This window comes from Lytechinus variegatus, chromosome 4, assembly GCF_018143015.1.
Source record: "Lytechinus variegatus isolate NC3 chromosome 4, Lvar_3.0, whole genome shotgun sequence".
Lineage (NCBI taxonomy): Eukaryota > Metazoa > Echinodermata > Echinoidea > Temnopleuroida > Toxopneustidae > Lytechinus > Lytechinus variegatus.
The window spans coordinates 24,213,777-24,231,717 of record NC_054743.1 but is presented as its reverse complement, the minus strand read 5'-3'; the positions used below and the strand labels follow the sequence as shown (position 1 = coordinate 24,231,717).

Here is a 17,941-nt window from a genome sequence, read left to right as displayed (position 1 = left end):
AATTTAGTACGACCCCACCTTATTTGGTTTAAAACCAAATAAGGTAAAGCCGACCACCGAAGGACCCGTAACAATAACACATTCCTGTACTTGTTTAGGGGTTCATTTCAGGGAATATTTGACAAGAGGATCGTTTTGTTTCCAATACTTGTTAAGGGTATGGTTTCACACGCCAATACTTGTTAAGGGGTGCATTTTCAGAATATGGAAATTACGTGTTTAGGGTGCTTTTCGAGACCCCACACTGTTAAAAATACCTGATTTTACAGAAAAAAGAAAGACTATTTTGCAAAGAGCAATCACAGAATCATTCTGTAAATTCATAAAACAGGAATTTTTCTGCAATTAACAGATCAGGTCTGTTTAAAAAGGGGAAAAGGGTGTTTTATTAAAGGAAATTTGTAAGGTTCCATACACCCAATACCAATTTCCTGTAAGATTGCGCAATTTGGTAAGATTACAGGTGTTCTCGAGACTCTGCTGCAGGAACTTCTTTTATTTTAAGGACAAATTTTCCCCGGGGGGGGCACTCGACCAAAAAAGTGGTGGAGGTGTGCCGCGGGCGAGACAAAAAACGGGGGCCTTGGAGCGGGCTTATTGTAAAAAGGGGGGTCCTCGGAACGGGCTTCGGAACGACAAATGTTTGTGAAAACGGGGCTCCTTGGAACGGATCGCCAGCGTGTGAGTGCGTATGCATCCCTATGGAACGGTCATACGTGCATGATGCAGCTAGCGCGGCCTCCGCCGGGTGAGCTCTGCGGCCGTTTTTCACCAAAATTGCAGCTCATTGTAGCAGATCGATGCGATCGGAACGGCGTAACGAAAAATATGCGATGCTTTGGAGCGGATTTCTCTCTTCTTTTTTCTCGATAAGAAGAAAATGATATGCCTTGGAGCGGCTTTCTTTGTTCTTTTTCTCAAAAAGACAAAAATGCTATGCCTCGGAACGGAAATTTGAGTGTAAAAATGGGGGTCCCCTCCGCGGCACATACCCACTATGCATTATATACTGAGTGCCCCCCCCCCCGGGAAACAGTGCATGGTCGCGCATGGTATCCACTCGTGAATGGAAGTGCCCCCCCCCCCCGGGGTTTCGGTACACAGTGCCAACTCTATTCGGAGTGGAGTTCCTACGGTGAAACTTGTGATGTGTGGATTCGGCAACATACAAAATGGGGGCGATATCTACAGGTATGTACATGCATCTAGAGAGATTCAGTAACGTAGAAAAAAAAGTTTCCCGTCGTAACATCCGTTTTTAATCTTTCCTATTTTTTAAAAAATATTTATAGTGAAATACACCAGACGCGAATCTTTTTTTCTCATGAACATTTCGTTCATTTTGCTTTATAGGCTTTATTAGGCACATGCATGCCCTCCGATCATGCCAATTTCACGAGAATTACGGGCCATGTGGTCTAGGGGTTAGAGCATTGGACTCATGATCGTGATGTTGTGAGTTCGAATCCCCGCCTTGCCATTCTCCAATTTGATCAAAAAAAATAAAAAATAAAAAAGACCCGAGAGTAATATATGTCGTCTATAAGGTCAGCCATCACTGCAGGTTAAGACGTAAAATGTTTCCTATGAAAATGGTTACTTCACCAGCTTGGCGTTATACTAGCTGAAAGCTGTCCTGCCGAGTTAGGAGAGTTACCAGTAGTAACAGACTTTAAAACTGATAAGTATTTGGTATATAGATTTCAGGACAAAACTGCGGTGTTAATTCATCAACTTTCGACAAAGGCCCGTTGTCATGAAGTGCACTTGTCACTACATTCTCTATGTTCCCAAATTCTTCTTGAGAGTGAAGACTCCCTATTTTTATTCATGTCTTTTAAACGCTGAAATCTATTTCTCAGACAAGCAGATCATCTGTGAAAATCTGTGAAAAGTAAACGCGTAGGGTGTCTAATAGGACTTTGCAAGAAACTTGTTATCAATCGTAAGTCAACTTTGGGTTAAAAAAAAGTAATAGGAAATTTGCTCCTGATTGCTGGTCTGTTTTTTAAGCAATTACCTGAAAAAGCGCGGTATTTTTTTGATTGGGGATGAGGGCTTCTGGGGGCTTGAGAAATTTTCGTCGTTGGTTTATTCAATGCAATGAAAAATGGCCTATTGTGGGTAGTCTATACCGACCAAGCAGATAGTCCCCATCCCCCTTCCTATAAAAAAAATTTCCAATGCTATGCGAGAAAGGCGTAATGACTGAGCGAAATAAAAAAAAATCACATTTTAAAAATGTTTGAGAAATTTTCATCTAAAACATGCGCTGGGAGCATGATGGATATCGTAGATGAAGATGAGGGCATTTAACGATTAAGGGGGTAGACTTGATTATTAGGAAATGGGGTTATGTTATTACTCTCTCCAGACGGTTTTTTTTAAGAGCGATATTCTAAAAAAAATAGATACCTTTGAACGTAAAAGGTATAATAGAACATGACAGGCTATAGGCCTACATCAGAAGCCTTAAAATAAATCAGGAACTGTGCGAATCTCGCAGAAGACAATTTCAAGATGAGAACAATTACAAGACTTCGGTTCCAATAATGATATATTTTGTTATCCTCTTTTCTAAAGAATTACGACTTCGAGACCTTTGCAACAAGAAGTACGGAGAGCTTTCTAGACCTTATGAGATCAGTTGGTTTCATCCTTAAACATTCAGAGGTGAAACAATCCCCTTGGGTTGAATGGAAGGAATGTGACATCAAAAGTAAGTTCAGCCAGTGTTTTACCTAGATGATTAAACATGGTTCAAGGGATGATAGGATAATACTTCTTCAGGAACCTGGGTGGCGTTTTTTTTATCAAGCTTAGCCTAAATAATGATTTTAAGCAACTCCAAATGTCATGGCCAGGGTGGTTATAATATGGCCAATATTCAATTCTAATGATTTATCGTTGGCAAATTGTGTGATATAAAAGGATGTTCATTGTAATACATGCAGGAAACCTGAAAGCAATAAATGCTTTTACTGCAGGAAATAATAATTTTTCAACTTAGCTATAGAGAATGAAATTTTCATACTCCCTATAGTGAAGTTGAAAAATTAATATTTCCTCAGTCATTATATATTTGTTAACTGTTTTCATCGTTTTAGAAGATTATGATTCTTTGAACAGTCTGGTGAATCTAACATTATTTCTCATTGCCCAGAACAAATACGTTGCTTGTTTTACCCGATAAAGTACATCCCTGTGGAACACCAAGAAGAATTCGTAGATGACGTCTACAAGTGGTTGTGTGACATCACACCTAAGAGATCTGGTAATGTTTTCCAAGGTGAACTGGGAAGGGCTGAAATTATGACCATTTTGGCTACCAAAGAATGACATTCGTCAGGTTGGTGACCCGATGTAAACGAATGAAGCCCTCGGTTTTTGAAACACAAGTAACCTTTACCATGTTTACGTTTCATGATACAGTAGTAAGATAGATGTTTTCCGTTTGTTTATTTCTATACTCTGCTGAACCAAATTCACTTTTTATTTTTGTTTTTACCTTTTATATTTTTGGTTTTTACATCTTCAGTGGTTATATCTCGTGCATCAATATGATAATTGGTGATATTTTTCTGACTCCCAAATCATCTATTCTGTAAATGTCCGTAGGCAAATAGCAACCATTGCGTCTCTCTCTCTCACTTTCTCCCTCTCTCCTCTTTTCTCTTCCTTTAGGGGGATTCACATTATACAAGCTATGCTTTTGAGTGAATCCCCCATTTCCACAGATACTTTTCTTCTATCCAAACAAATTTTTTCTACAAAATATTTTGTATTTTTGTATATGTTATTTATCATGATTATCATTAATGTATTGTAAATATTTGTTAAAATGTATGAAAATGATTTGTATCAATATTTGTTATTTCTGTTGGAAATAAAATCTGAATCGAAGGAGAAGGGATCACCATTATATAACACAGATGGAATAACCTTATAAGTATATAGTTTGTAAGATTTGAAAAAAATATATATATATCATTTCCTCTCTCGTAAACTTTAATCTTGTTTTTGTACATGATAGGTTTTACATAAATTGTCTGTATATTCAACATTTCGTGACCCGTCCCTTGAGGCTAAAGATTTGCACATTGACTTATTAAGGAGAGCGTATAACGATAAAAACAGCTTTTGTACGGTGTGGATTTATCCAAACTTGAAATATGCTATAAAAAGATAAAGCCCTTAACTATAAAATGCATTCTTTCCAATACTGATAACTCAGCGAGGGAGCGGAGCAACCAAGCGGGGGGGGGGGGGGGTCGGTTGAGAGACTCACTTTTTAGGGGGTAGTAAAGCGACCCATATATATCTTTCTTTTATTCTTTCTTTTTTTCTCTCTCTCTCTTTCACTTTCTTTCTTTTATTTTTTTCTAATATCCCTCCACTATTTGAAAAAAAATAATATAAGGGAGTGGCAACCCCTGCCTCCTGTAGTAATATCCCCTGCTTGTATTTATTTGTTTATTTGTACATCGTGATATAAACACAGCTTTCTTGTGAACTTTAGTGGACATTGATCCATGCAATTGATTGGTTCGTATGAATATGATCCTTAGCAACAATGAAGAACAAACATATGAGAGTAGTACTGGTTATAAAATACCAATCTTGCCTCATCTTGCCCCCATGTGTTTGGCATTTGCTCCTCGGATCGACAATAAATTCAAATTCGCATCAAATTGAATGAAAAAAAATAATACATTATTTCGTCCTTATACTATACCGTATGTATACGGATTTGAGCGGAAAATCCCGAAAATACTGAAATTTAAAGTCACATAGGCCTATTCTAAGAAATTTAATGAAAATCATAACGTTGAATAATAATTTAGGGAAGCTTCTTTCCTTCGGGGGAGGTATGCAAGTGCCATAAAGTTTATATTCACATGAGAGAGAGAGAGATAAATATTTTTGTGCTTATATTATTAACTTGGGCATTAATAAGTGGGCGTTAACCATCGATCAGCTGATCGTGTTGTCAGTTTTAGTCTTCATTGAGATATAGCTATATTTTTTCTGTATTCGGATGTTCTATTTTTCAAGTTATTCATTGTAAAACAGTATTTTATATATGAAAAATTGCATTTTTAAAATAAATATGATTTTCACGTTTCTTATCAATTTGTTAGTCTTCTTGACCCTGCTTTCTGTGTGAGTATTAACAAAAAAAACTTTATGATACTTGAATTCCCACACGAGACAAAAACATTTAGTACAGCGAGCGAGCCCGAGCTGGTGGTACGGTGAAGGCTTAGAAGTCACGTTGAATTTCCTTCTTTCTGCAGTCTGTATATGATAAAGCTTCAAAATCAAGCGATATGGAAAATCAGAAAATTGGCATCGTGGGAAGGTAAAGTGTTATTTTTTATTATTATGCGTATTATATTAAAAAATACGTTTCAGTGTACGCGCGATTTGGCTTTGCATTGCCCTTGCAAGAGCTCGGTCCCACATGCTGAATATGTTGTGGTAGAATACAAACACTTCGACACTTTGTGGTAGTGTATCCAATTGCCGGACAACTTTAATTCAGTGCTTTAAAAATGACATTTAGAGGAAATAAAATCAAGACGAATTTGCACTTGCCATTTCAAATATTATACGAATTAATATGATATTATTTGATGTTAATGTTTACCAACCGTTTTCTTTGCATGGCACTTGCCGCATACACTCTAGGCGACAACGCAATACTTACCCGTGTTAAGAAACTGGGACTCCACTCACGCGCATTTGGGCCGCCCTAGCTTAGAACTAAGCTTTGTTTCACGAAAAATTGAATATTCTTATAATTCAATACATGTAACTAATTAGATTAGTACTGTTAAATCGGTACTCACCGGTTCTTTTCTTGAATTTTCTTGAAAATTCCCACGCTTCTGGCTTCAATTCTGCGATAGATTCTGTCGCCATAGACAGCTACACGTGCAACTTTATTTATAAATGGAGCGCCCCTTACGAGAGTCGCTAATGCCGCGGAAAAATTGTTAGGCATTTTGGCCTGTGGTCAAGGCGTTCTTCTGTTCTATTTTTTTTTATAGGTATGAGATCGAAATCACAGCGACTATTCACACTGTTCCATAATGATTCCGAAAGGAGGTGCAACACCCCCCACCCACATGGGCGCAAATCCCAGGGGGACACTTCCCCCTAACCCAAAATAGTAGGGGCACATTATCAAATGTCCCCCTACTATTTTTGTTCTTTTATATATGATGGAAAGAAATAGGCCTACATCATTTAAATCGAAGTAAAACATGTATTTTGGACGAGACGACCTTCTTTTGGGGGTGATAAACCTTCCTTTTTGTTTTTTTTGTTAGTTTTTTTTTTTTTTTTTTTTGCCTGTTTTCCAGCCCCTGGTCCCCTACCTTAGATTTCCACCCTTGCCTCCCACTACTCTTGATATTGTTTGCGAATCTGTTTTGTAAATTAAAGGGGAATTTCACCCTGATAAAAAGATGATGAAAATATGAGAAAAATCATTTCAAAATATCGATGAAGGTGTTATTTGACAAAAAATGGAGTTGATAGAATTTAGAATGCTTGATTTATTGTGACGTCTATAACGAGCAGTTGCTCTATCCTAAATATAAAATGCCCAAATTTCCCATTTTTAATGGTCCGTAACGACCCACTTTTTTCTTTTTGATAACAAGTATGAATTGATGTACCATAAAAATCATTATCATGTATTTCTTGACATTTCATTTACTTTTTTACCATAATAAAAGGCCTACGCCTTCACAAAACATCCCGGGGGGGGGGGCCACTTACATTGACGAGTGGATACCATGCGCGACCAAAAAAACACGTAAAAAGGATGTCCTTTTCACGATAGGGCACGTTACGTACGTAACGTGATAAGGGTGTCAAAAACACAAAAATAATGAAAAAAGGGTATCTATTTCGCTAGGAAAATTACGTGTTTAGGGTCTAATTTGCGGGGATGATAAAACAAAATCAAAATGTTTTATAAAGGATGTCCTTTTTGCTCCAACACTTCGTGTTTAGAGTCCGATTTGCGCGAGGTGTAGAAGGTGGGGTCGTACTAAACCAAATAAGGTAAAGCCGACGACCGAAGGACCCGTAACAATAAAACATTCCTGTACTTGTTTAGGGGTTCATTTCAGGGAATATTTGCCAAGAGTATCGTTTTGTTTCCAATACTTGTTAAGGGTAGGGTTTCACACGCCAATACTTGTTAAGGGGTGCATTTTCAGAATATGGAAATTACGTGTTTAGGGTGCTTTTCGAGACCCCATGGTCGCGCATGGTATCCACTCGTGAATGGAAGCCCCCCCCCCCCCCCGGGCAAAAAAAAATCTTACCTTTGAAAAAGATTGGTGGGGGATGGATTTTCCTCGAACGCATACCAATTTTTTTTCTGCTATTTTCATAATAAACTTTAAATGAATTCAACTTTGCACTACTTAATTTTTTTCAAAGACAAAATAACAAAATTACATCTCGTCATCATCATCATCACCACTATCATTAGCATCACCATCATCATCACCACAACCGTCACCACAACCATCATCATCACCAAGATAATTTTCATCATCATCATCTTTTTTTTTTCTTTATTTTTCCCCCATCCCTTCTTCTTTTTTTTTCTTCCAATATTCCTCCTTTTTTTTTTAGAGCGGCACACCGTCATGCTCCCTCACTGATTATCCGCCTCTATATGCTTGGTGTTGTATAAATTGGCGGATACCTCATAAAATGAAATACTGAAGAGAAAATAAGGAAAGGGAAAAAGTAAGAAGAAAAAGAAGATGAGAAGAAGACAAAAAGAAAGCCAAACAAATGAAACAAAACAATGTCAAAATTTCGTAATAAAGTCTTCTACGTCAGTTTAATAATGATGTTTTCATTGAAATGAGAACAAAAAAAGAATTGAAACCATAGGCGGCGGAAGCGGGGACGTTCCCCCCTAAATTTGTTGTTGACCTTTTTTTTTTTTTTTTGCTTGTCAATTTATTTTCCTACGTCCCCCCCTAAAATGTTTGGGTTGAGAGCCTTTATTTTTTTGCTTGTCAAAATTTTTAGGTTGTCCCCTCCTAAAATTTGGGGCTTCCGCCGCCAATGATTGAAACAATGAGGTAAAAAGGACTACATTATATAGTGTAAAGAAATAGAGGGAAGCTCCGAGACAATAAAAAGGTTGAAAAAGAAAAATATGTGAAAACACAAAGCTCTCACAACATGAGCATAATAACAAATAATAACAAATAAGCGAGGACAAGTAGCTGAGGGACCCCCCCCCCCCAACTCTCTCTCTCTAGTTATCTATCTATCTATCTATCCGACTCGATTATATAAGAGAAGAATTTACTAATCAAAATATTATGAGCAAAAAGCACGAGCTGATATTTTGTATGAATATTCAAAACTGATAGAGAGACGCAATCGAATTATTCGATTGCGACAAAATTGATGATCTGAGAATTTATTGTTTTTAGGAATTCATTAAAAGCATAAAGTTGATCAGCATTAAAATATGGCAGGCGCAACCCATGAGCTAAAGCTTTATAGGCATACACCGATAAAAAATTTTAAGTATTTTTGGTAATCATGAAAAAAATTGATATATTCTTATGAATTGACTTTAAAAAAACTGTGGTAAGCCACATTTAATATTTGATTATAAGTCGAATAAAACAGTAAAAGCTGAAAAACGTTCGCGTGATATTTGGCAACCTCCCCCCCCAAAAAAAAAATAAATAAATAAAAAATAAAAAAAAGTTTTTAACTATAATAATGATCGAAGGTAATTTTGTCTCGCGTAGAACTGGACAAATGAAAAAAAGATTGTCACTAAAAAAATGAAGGTAATTTTGACCCACGTAAAATTTGGCGAGCCCCCCCCCCCAAAAAAAAAGGAAAAAAGGTTTTAACAAGCAAAAAAAAGGCTAAAAAGAGAAAGAAGAGACAAGAATATGAACGAATTAAATATCCCCATTACAAATAATGCTGTGATCATCATAATTAGGGGTCGCATAACTAGTATGAACAACGTATTTAATTCCAAAATATTTACTACAAATCTCAATAGGGGGATCGGGCAGAAATGCTCACCCCCACCCCCCCCCCCCCCCGATCCGCCACTGATTCCAATCAATAATGACATTTATCTGCAATACTGATACTTTGGAATCAAGATACTGAAGATTGATACGCTTTACATAAATTATGAACGTCTGACAAAAAGATAATCTACCGATCACCTGACCGATCAGCTGACCAGTTCGCGTATCACTTCGGAGTTGATCACTCGTCGCAGCTGTGTGGAACGCTCACCGAAAATCAACAAAAAGGGCCTGAAATGTAAGTTTATTGTAATTCATTTTAATTTCAACTCAATTTTGGAAGTATTTAAAGGCTTCCCACCAAATGAAAGTCATATCGCATAACTCCAATTTGTATTAAGGCGTACATTTACCAAAGTCTTGGGTTTGAAATCAGAACTGAATTGTCTAACCCATAATTTTGGGTAATGTCGCCTATGAGGTCCATACATGTTAATGTTTGGACCTCATTGGTACTAGGAGTGGCCGCATACCCCTCCACGAAATCGAAGCACAATTATTTTTGTGCGTGACAAATTACATCATGATTCTGGACGGGCGACAATATTCTTGATTAATAAAGATTTTTGAAAGAATTTGTGTGATTTTTTTTGTGTCCTGCATAAATTCTAAGTTACTATTGTTTGTTTTTTTTTTCATATGGAATCTGAGCAGATGTTAATAATAAATTTGTGTTTGCTAACAAATGTTTTTATTGTTAAACTTAAGTGCATTTTCCATGACTCTTTTCAATGTATGCTCGTTCGTAATTCGTATCGTGACGCTCATCAATTTCTATCAGTGCGCCATCGATCGTCGCTCACAGTATACCTTGAGTCTAGCCGTCGAGGATCAGCAAGCTAATTTTTACGTCATTTGATTTCATCTAAAGCCTATACAAGTTTTTCTCCTTTTTGTTTTCTCCTGCAATAGCGGATTGATAGGGCGGAGCTGGGCGATGATCTTTGCCAGTGCTGGATACAATGTCACAATATTTGATATAGAGCCCTCTCAGGTTTGTTGGTCTGCTGTGAACATGCAGCAATGCTTTTCTTTTTATGAGTTTTTTCAATCTAAATATTGCTGTTTTGTTTTTTATTTATAAATAAATTACCATTATTGTTGATAGGATAAATTTTGATTAAATTATAATGTTAATAATTTTACATATAGCCCTTGTAAATTTGTTTCATCCACAATATCAGTAAATGTATGGTTAATATTATTAATTGTTGTTCCTGTTGTGTTAATATGACTTGTGCTTATCCTATTTAAAGACCCTCACCGGTGTAAAAACAATCATATATTAAAAGAAAGGCAATGATTCATACAATACAAATATACCAAAAATATTCTATACATCTCCTTCCATTTTTTAGAAATATTAGATAAAAATCAAAGAAACTGCTCCTCCAAAGTACGCTTCGATTGAGCACCCCACGTCGCCTGGAAAGGATGACGTCATGTTGTGTCTGGAGGGTTGCGATTCCATAGGTTTGTGTTCAAAAGCATTGGGTATTTTCTTCCATTTCTATATTATGAATCCAATTTTTTTTCGTTTTCAGATGAAAATGGCACTCACAATTATTCACTGTTGAAATTGATGGAAACCTACAACTATTCACTGCCTTTTTTGTGACTTCTTTGTTTGGCTCTTATTGGGCCTAAATTGCTATGTCAGGAAAAGTTGTGATACATAATCTGAATGCAGATAGATTTGAAATCTACGCCAAATAAGCAGGAAATAAAATATGGCAAAAACTAGTTCAAAACTGTAGACTTCATAATTTAAGCATGTAGGAAAAAATATATGTGATATCACTCTGTGATGGAAGTGAAGAAAATGAAATGCGTAATCTGGAAAGCAAAAAAATAACCCAGTTTTTCTGTGTACAAACCTATGGAATGGCAACGCTTCTTACACAACGTGACGTCACGGTCTCGAGGCATTTGAAAAGCACAATAAAGCCTATTTTCTAAGCCGGGTTCGAAGCCCGATAATTAGAATATTTATAAGCAAAATACTCAGCTGGGACGGATGAAAATGAATAAAGCTCACAATGCTGTCTTTAGTAGCTTATAAGCTTTCGATTGGTATATAATTTGTCAATTTAATTTTTGGGTCCGGTCTGGGTCTTTAAAGGACAATCTTGAATGAAGATGTTAATTCTGCTAAAATGCCAAACAATATTAAGGGGGTATTGAAACCTACAAATTTGAACAGTAACCAGGCATTGTGGTATGCGCCTGTAATCCAAGCTACGTGGGGAATTTACAAATTGATGCAGAGGTTCGAGGTTTGAACCCTGGTCACGTCTTTCGGATGGTGACGTTAAAGGTCGGTCCCAGACGTAAATAAATATATTTGATTGATACACGTCTGACAAAACTCAAATACACACACACAGTAAGGAAAGACCACAAAAAAATTTAACCCTTTATATGGATGTTTTGATTGTATCTAACATGGTATGTATATTATTATTAATGATAATTTTTACTACAAAAATCAATTTGTTTTTATTTCCAGTCCTAAGTCTATTTACAAATTTTGTTTTCTTTCTTGCAGGTGAGCAATGCCTTGAAGTTGATCAAGGAACAGCTAGAGGAGTTGACTGCATCAGGGATGTTAAGAGGTACCCTGTCTGCCGAGGCCCAATATGCTCTACTTAAAGGAAGTAATAGCATGGAGGAAGCTTTATCAGGAGCATCATTTGTACAGGTAAGAGGGCCCTGTCCACGGAGGATTATTCTATTGTTACTGAGGGTGCAGAGTATTGTCACAGCACCCCCAGGAACAATACATAATCATCTGTGGCCAGGTCCATGACAGGTAAATGGGTAATTCCATCGGGTTGGGTCCAAAACTTACAAGATGTCCATGTACCATAGTCATCAACTATTATATTTCACAGTGAAGATAAATTCAGGTTTGAGTAGGTTTTGATGTGTCAATGTGAAGATGGTCTCCTACCATTATATAGTAATTCATGTTTGATCGTGAAATCTTTTCTGGAATCGATGTATTTCAATTCAACTTTTTTAACAGCACTACATGGACATTACATTCATATATCATTGACAGTAGACTCTCAGGTCTGTAATTGCAGTACAACATGATGTTAATTAGTAAAAATTAATCAGACACCAATTCTTTTTGCTGAAGTGATCATAGTTTAAATGAAACCCTTTTTTTAGTTCCGGTGGGTGTTTCATAAAGCTGTAGTAAGATAAGAGCGACTTTAAGAACGACTGGTGATCCTTTCTTTTGGTAAATGTTATACACCATTGGCGATGGTTTAGCGCGTAAGAAAGGTTCAACAGTCGTTCTCATAGTCACTCTTAACTTATGAACACCTTTATGAAACGGCCCCCTGGTATGTCACCAAAATAGACACAACCTGTTGGAATGACTCAAATAGGAAGGCTATCACAATGGAGATTTCAAGCATAATTTTTAGATGGATTTTCAAATAAATGAGCATTACCGTACAAACAGAAAATTTGTGGCAGATTGTTGTTATCTGAAGTTCAACTTCTTGAAGTTTTCTCTTGCAGACTATTGCTACAGTTGGAAAAAGACTATGTTCATATTCATGTGTTTAAGTAATTTGTAATGCAAGATCAGGTATATATTGATTGTTCTTTGTCCAGGAATGTGTCTTTGAGAATCTTGAAGTGAAGCAGAAGGTGTTCAGTGAGATGGAGCAACATGTTGGGGATGACACCATATTGAGTAGCTCGTCATCTTGTATCATGCCGTCCAAATTCACAGAGAACCTTAAACGTCGCAATCAGTGTATCATCTCCCATCCTGTAAGTTTTATAAGAAGTGAAGATGGTTTGATAGGCCCCCAAAATCCCATTGTATCAAGAGTTTCTTACATCTGGGGTCTGTTTCATAAAACTTGTTACAATAACAAATTTACAAAGACAGTTATAAGCCACTGAAATCCTTCGATCTGATTGGCTGATACTAAATTTTTTTATAGAAATCTTGCATTTCTTATTATAACAAGTCTTTATGAAACTGAGCCCTGGATTGTAGAATGGCAAAAACAAAACAAAAGCTGCTTTGGATTTTCTTCCTTTTCAAGTTTGATGAATAGAAAATAAAGCACAAAGGACAATCCATTTCCAGTTGCTTATTAGTTTTCTTTTTAGATCATTGGCTGATCTAGCCTGGAATAACACAATTCCATTACAGGGGCAGTTTGGTTTCGCACAATAGTCAGCCCCTTTAAACTAAGACCCATTGGCCCGTATTCTAAAGTCGGGTTCAATTTGAACTCTGGTTTTAAGTTGTGGTTTAACCAAGCTTGGTTTAACTATGGAAGGCCAGTTGTTAGATAAATCTCTAACAGTAGAGGTTCAATATATCAGGTCATTTGACTCCCAAACATTATTAACTGCCTGGGAAGGATAAGTATGACAATTGTCTTCACCATTAAATAATTAGTGAAGAGCACAGTTAACATGAGATTGAGAAGCATTCACTGGAAACAAAATTTTGAAACGTTTGGCTTCCCATAATTTTAGCACAGAGTTAAACATGACTTCAGAATACGGGCCCTTGTGTATGATCTGGTTGATCTGCACCTGACTTAGATGACAAGTGTTTTGGCAACTTGGCCTCCGCCCATACTTCCAGACCAATGAGAAACATGTCAGCTGTGTATCCAGTAGTATGTGGCTTGAAGCGGCCTTTCGTTGGTCGGAACGTAACTGTTCTTTGTTGCATTCACCATAAATCTTGAGTGAAATCCTCCAAAAATCTCACACAATCTCCTGTGAATATCTTAGTTATGCAATATTGATATGATGATTTTCTTGTGGCAGCGGTGGGATGAATTTTAGATTTTTATTAGCTTGGTAATTTTCTTGAATTCCTTTATTTTTACTTGATGTTAGGAATTGTTACCATGGTAATTTATATGCAACAGGTACCAGGGCCCATTAACATAAAGTATAATATACATTTTTAATGATAGCCTATTTCTTCTGCTTCTATGTCATGTACTTCTTGGAAGTAGTGAAAATAACTGTTTGATTTTCTTATGTAATCTTTATTCTTCAAGATTAATCCACCATACTATGCACCCTTGGTAGAAATCATTCCTGCCCCCTGGACTGACCAGTCCGTGATTGATAGGACTAGGACCATCATGGAAACCGTTGGCCAAGTACCGGTCACTCTGAAGAAGGAGGTCCCAGGATTCGCTGTCAATAGGGTCCAGTATGCTATTATTGCTGAGGTGTGGAGGCTTGTTGAGGTATGGTTTGGTCGGACTTCCCAGGGGATTTTCCTTTTAAGAATTAAGTGTGAACTGGGGAGCATTTCAGGAAACAAAGTAGTCAATGATTTTCTCTGAGAATTCTTATAAGCTACTGAAATCCTTGCATCTGATTGGCTAAGAAAATAAAACATCATTGGAAATCATTGACTAGATGCTTCATGAAACACTCTTGAAGTTTCACTTTATTTCCAAGTTGTATGCATATATTGTGCATATAGTGCATGCTCTGCAATCGACTATTATCATAATATAAGTATAAATTATAGATGTGAATTTCTCACGTTGATTACATATCACTGAGGCCGTTAGCAGAGGTGAGATGTAATTCACAAGATAAGCAGTCTCCAAAATCATGAGATTGAGATTCACATTTCAACTTTGTGATATTCTCTCTGCTGACTACACTCTTGTCACAAAAATGACATGAATATAAAACCTGACCCCAATTTCAATGTAACCCAGGTCTTCACTGCATTATGATGAACTGAAACACCCTCAAAAACTCTTACCCTTATTGAAACTTGCCTTGTAAGAAATTAAATGAGGTATCTCATTGAGTGGCAAATACTTGCGAACATAGCAAATTTGAGACTTTACCAGGGTTTGTAAAAGGTTGCAAGAAATTTCGTTAACAGTTATCAGTATTGAAAACAGTTTTTCTTTTCACACAGAACGTTTTTACATGTTCACATTTCTTTGCCTATCTATAAACAGTCGCTTGTATTCACAAAACAGTCATAAACATTTATAAATGGTTGTAAGACAATATCACATAACTTTTTTTCTTATTCTCCAATGAGAACGACCAAATGACCACATGGATCCTGTATCACTTAGACCTACTGATTAAAAATATGTGTTGAATGTTTACAGACATATTTATTCCATTTTGAAGCGTTCGCAAATAAAATTTTACATCGCAAACAATCTTTGTAAGAGTTTGCAACACTCATCAGAAAAGTTGGCAAATTCAAAATGTGGAATGTTCACAAGCATTCCCTACTCTGTGAAATCCCCCCTTTAGATACAAGGTAAACCCATTAAGAGATCATTAGTTATCTGCTGCCCTAATTTACATTATAGCAGGGGTTCTCAAACTTTTTCTTTGAAGGGCCAGATGAGACTCCAAGTAAACCTGAAAGGGCCAAGTTGAATTGGATACTTAGAAAAAAAATTTGCGTGAAGCGCAAAGACCCTTGCGGTCGGGGGTCCTAGATGCTCTCTTGTTCAATCTGGCCCTTATTTTGAGCGCATTTAATTCCAACAAATTTTTGTAGTTTCATATGGAACGCAGGCAAAATTTGAAAAGATCTCAAAAATACAACGAGAGTCAATATTAATGATAACAAAATTGTAGTACTTTGTTAAAAGGAATCTAGATTGTACCTATACATTCTTGGTATTGGGGAGACTGTCAGATAATGTCTTGGAGTATAAATATTTTGCAGTGGCCACGGAAGCAGGGGCCGGGGAAGCAGGGGGGGGGGGCTTCAGCCCCCCACTTTTTCCAAAACCATGTACAAAAACGTAAAAATGACCGTATGATTGTAATTTCTTGCATGGCCAGCCCCCCCCCCTTTTGAAACCGTTCCGCGGCCCCTGTCAAGGTACTTTGGAAATCTTGCTCCTGCCTAATGCCTAGAACTCGTTTTATCAGAAATCCCTAATCCCCATTGCCTTTTGACATTTTCTTCTTGCATTCCAGGGAGGTGTGCTTTCAGCTGATGATGTGGATAAAGTAATGTCTGCTGGTCTAGGTTTAAGATATGCATTCCTTGGTCCATTAGAAGTCATGCAACTCAATGCAGAGGGTGAGTGGAAACTAGACTGTACAATCCTAGACACTATGGCTCGTATTCTCAAGAGGTTTTAATTGTACCATGTTACGAATCCATGGACTATTCAGTGTGCATTATTACGCCTATTTCAATATATATACTAAGAAAAGTTGAGTAAAAGTCCAATTATAAATGCAGGCTTTTGGCAACAGCAACTAATTGATGCACGATAATGCAGGAATAGGTAGAGTCCATGTTTTTGAACCATGGTACAGTTGAAACCTCTTCTGAAATACGGACCAATCTCTATGCTGAATTATGTGTTCTATTAGTCTCGGTAAACTGGGTGTTGCAGTGTGTGCCTGCAATCCAAAGCTACATTAGGAAGTTACAAATTAATTCGCTTTTGCTTTTTTTATATAGCACTTAATACATTAGAACAATATCTCTAACTGCTTTACAGCTATATTATTACTCCGGTCATCGGATCCTGGCATGCCCACATACAACGCTTGCATTCCAACAAGAGTTCCAAGACTCAATTGCTAGGCATACTATATAGGCTTTCGCATCCTACCGGGTACCCATTTAATACCTGGGTGGAGAGTGGTAAATTGTGGATTGACGCCTTGCCAAAGGATGCTAGTCCATGGTGGGATTTTAGTGAATTGAAGGAAGTTAAAGGTTGATCCACAGTTTGAGGTTCAAGCCCAATGTTGTAGGTCTGGACGACTGTCCCAGACATAAATAATCAGTTGCATACATTTATAATGTTTAGGATATCGTACATTATAAGGGCTTCCCCTCCATTTGGATCATCATTCGCCCAAAGAAGACGATTGGCGAAACGTTGCAACAATGAGTCGTTATTCTCAATTCTTTGATTATGTGCTTCTTACAAATTCTTGAATTAGAGGGATTCTCTGTATACAAACCATTGGCAGGAACTTTAGGCTGTTTATTCAGACCATTTTCCTTGAGGAAGGGTTTGCATAGTAAACTTCATTATGTATAATGTCATTAAATAAACTAACAAAAATTGATTTTATTTCAATTTTATATAGGCATGCACAGCTACATGGACAGATACACTAAGGGCATGCACGATGTTCTCGGTGACTTCGGCCCCACCCCAACTTTCACTGGGAAAGGCCTGGAACAAATCGCGAAGGAAATGAATGCCAAGATTCCACTGGATAAACTTGAAGAACACCGCAAAGCTAGAGATACCAAACTTGCCGCCCTTGCCAAGCTGAAGAAGGACTTGGAAAGAGAAGGAAAATAAGCCTTATCAAATTATGAACCTGTTGCCTACCAAAGTCTTTGATTCCCTTATCATTGGTGAGCTTTTAAAGCAGTGTAATCCAAAATCTTAAAATGTTTAGGACGGCTTGGATAAAGCTGTTAAAAAAACACCTTAGAATCAAAATTAGATTATAAACTGATGAAGAATCAGAATATCTTAATTTTAAAGATAAATTCCAGTTTTGGTTACGATCTCAAAATGACTTTTTACAGAATCTAATATAATGACCACCCAAGTGTCTGTTTGTATGAATAAAAAATATGTGCCAAAGGATTCTGGAAGAAATTGTGTAATTGCTGAGAAATAAGCACGGATTAGGTCACTTCCGTCGGGTCTTTATTCCAGCAATAATAATACACTGTCCCACGTATGCCTATCTGTGTTGGTGATCTTCAGTGTGAACGTTTTTCAGCGTAGATTTCAAGATTTCACAAAGTTCAGTTTATGTAACTGTACCAGATCTAGATCCTCGAT

General features: G+C 37.0%; 2 protein-coding genes across 2 annotated transcripts; both read left to right on the top strand.

Moving 5' to 3' along the window:
• Positions 1-1,086: 1,086 nt before the first annotated feature.
• LOC121412902 lies at positions 1,087-3,388 on the top strand (the record flags this gene model as incomplete). Its single annotated transcript, XM_041605665.1, has 3 exons — positions 1,087-1,191; positions 2,584-2,719; positions 3,164-3,388. Coding segments are annotated over 3 exons (417 nt in total), but the record flags the coding sequence as incomplete, so codon positions are not given.
• Positions 3,389-5,210: 1,822 nt separating this feature from the next.
• LOC121413666 (lambda-crystallin homolog) lies at positions 5,211-17,561 on the top strand. The gene is made up of 7 exons (XM_041606580.1): positions 5,211-5,362; positions 10,020-10,101; positions 11,656-11,808; positions 12,741-12,902; positions 14,165-14,359; positions 16,089-16,194; positions 17,226-17,561. Exons 1-7 carry the CDS (start codon positions 5,331-5,333, stop codon positions 17,444-17,446), a joined length of 951 nt encoding a protein of 316 aa, XP_041462514.1. The 5' UTR covers positions 5,211-5,330; the 3' UTR covers positions 17,447-17,561.
• The last annotated feature ends 380 nt before the right edge of the window (positions 17,562-17,941 follow it).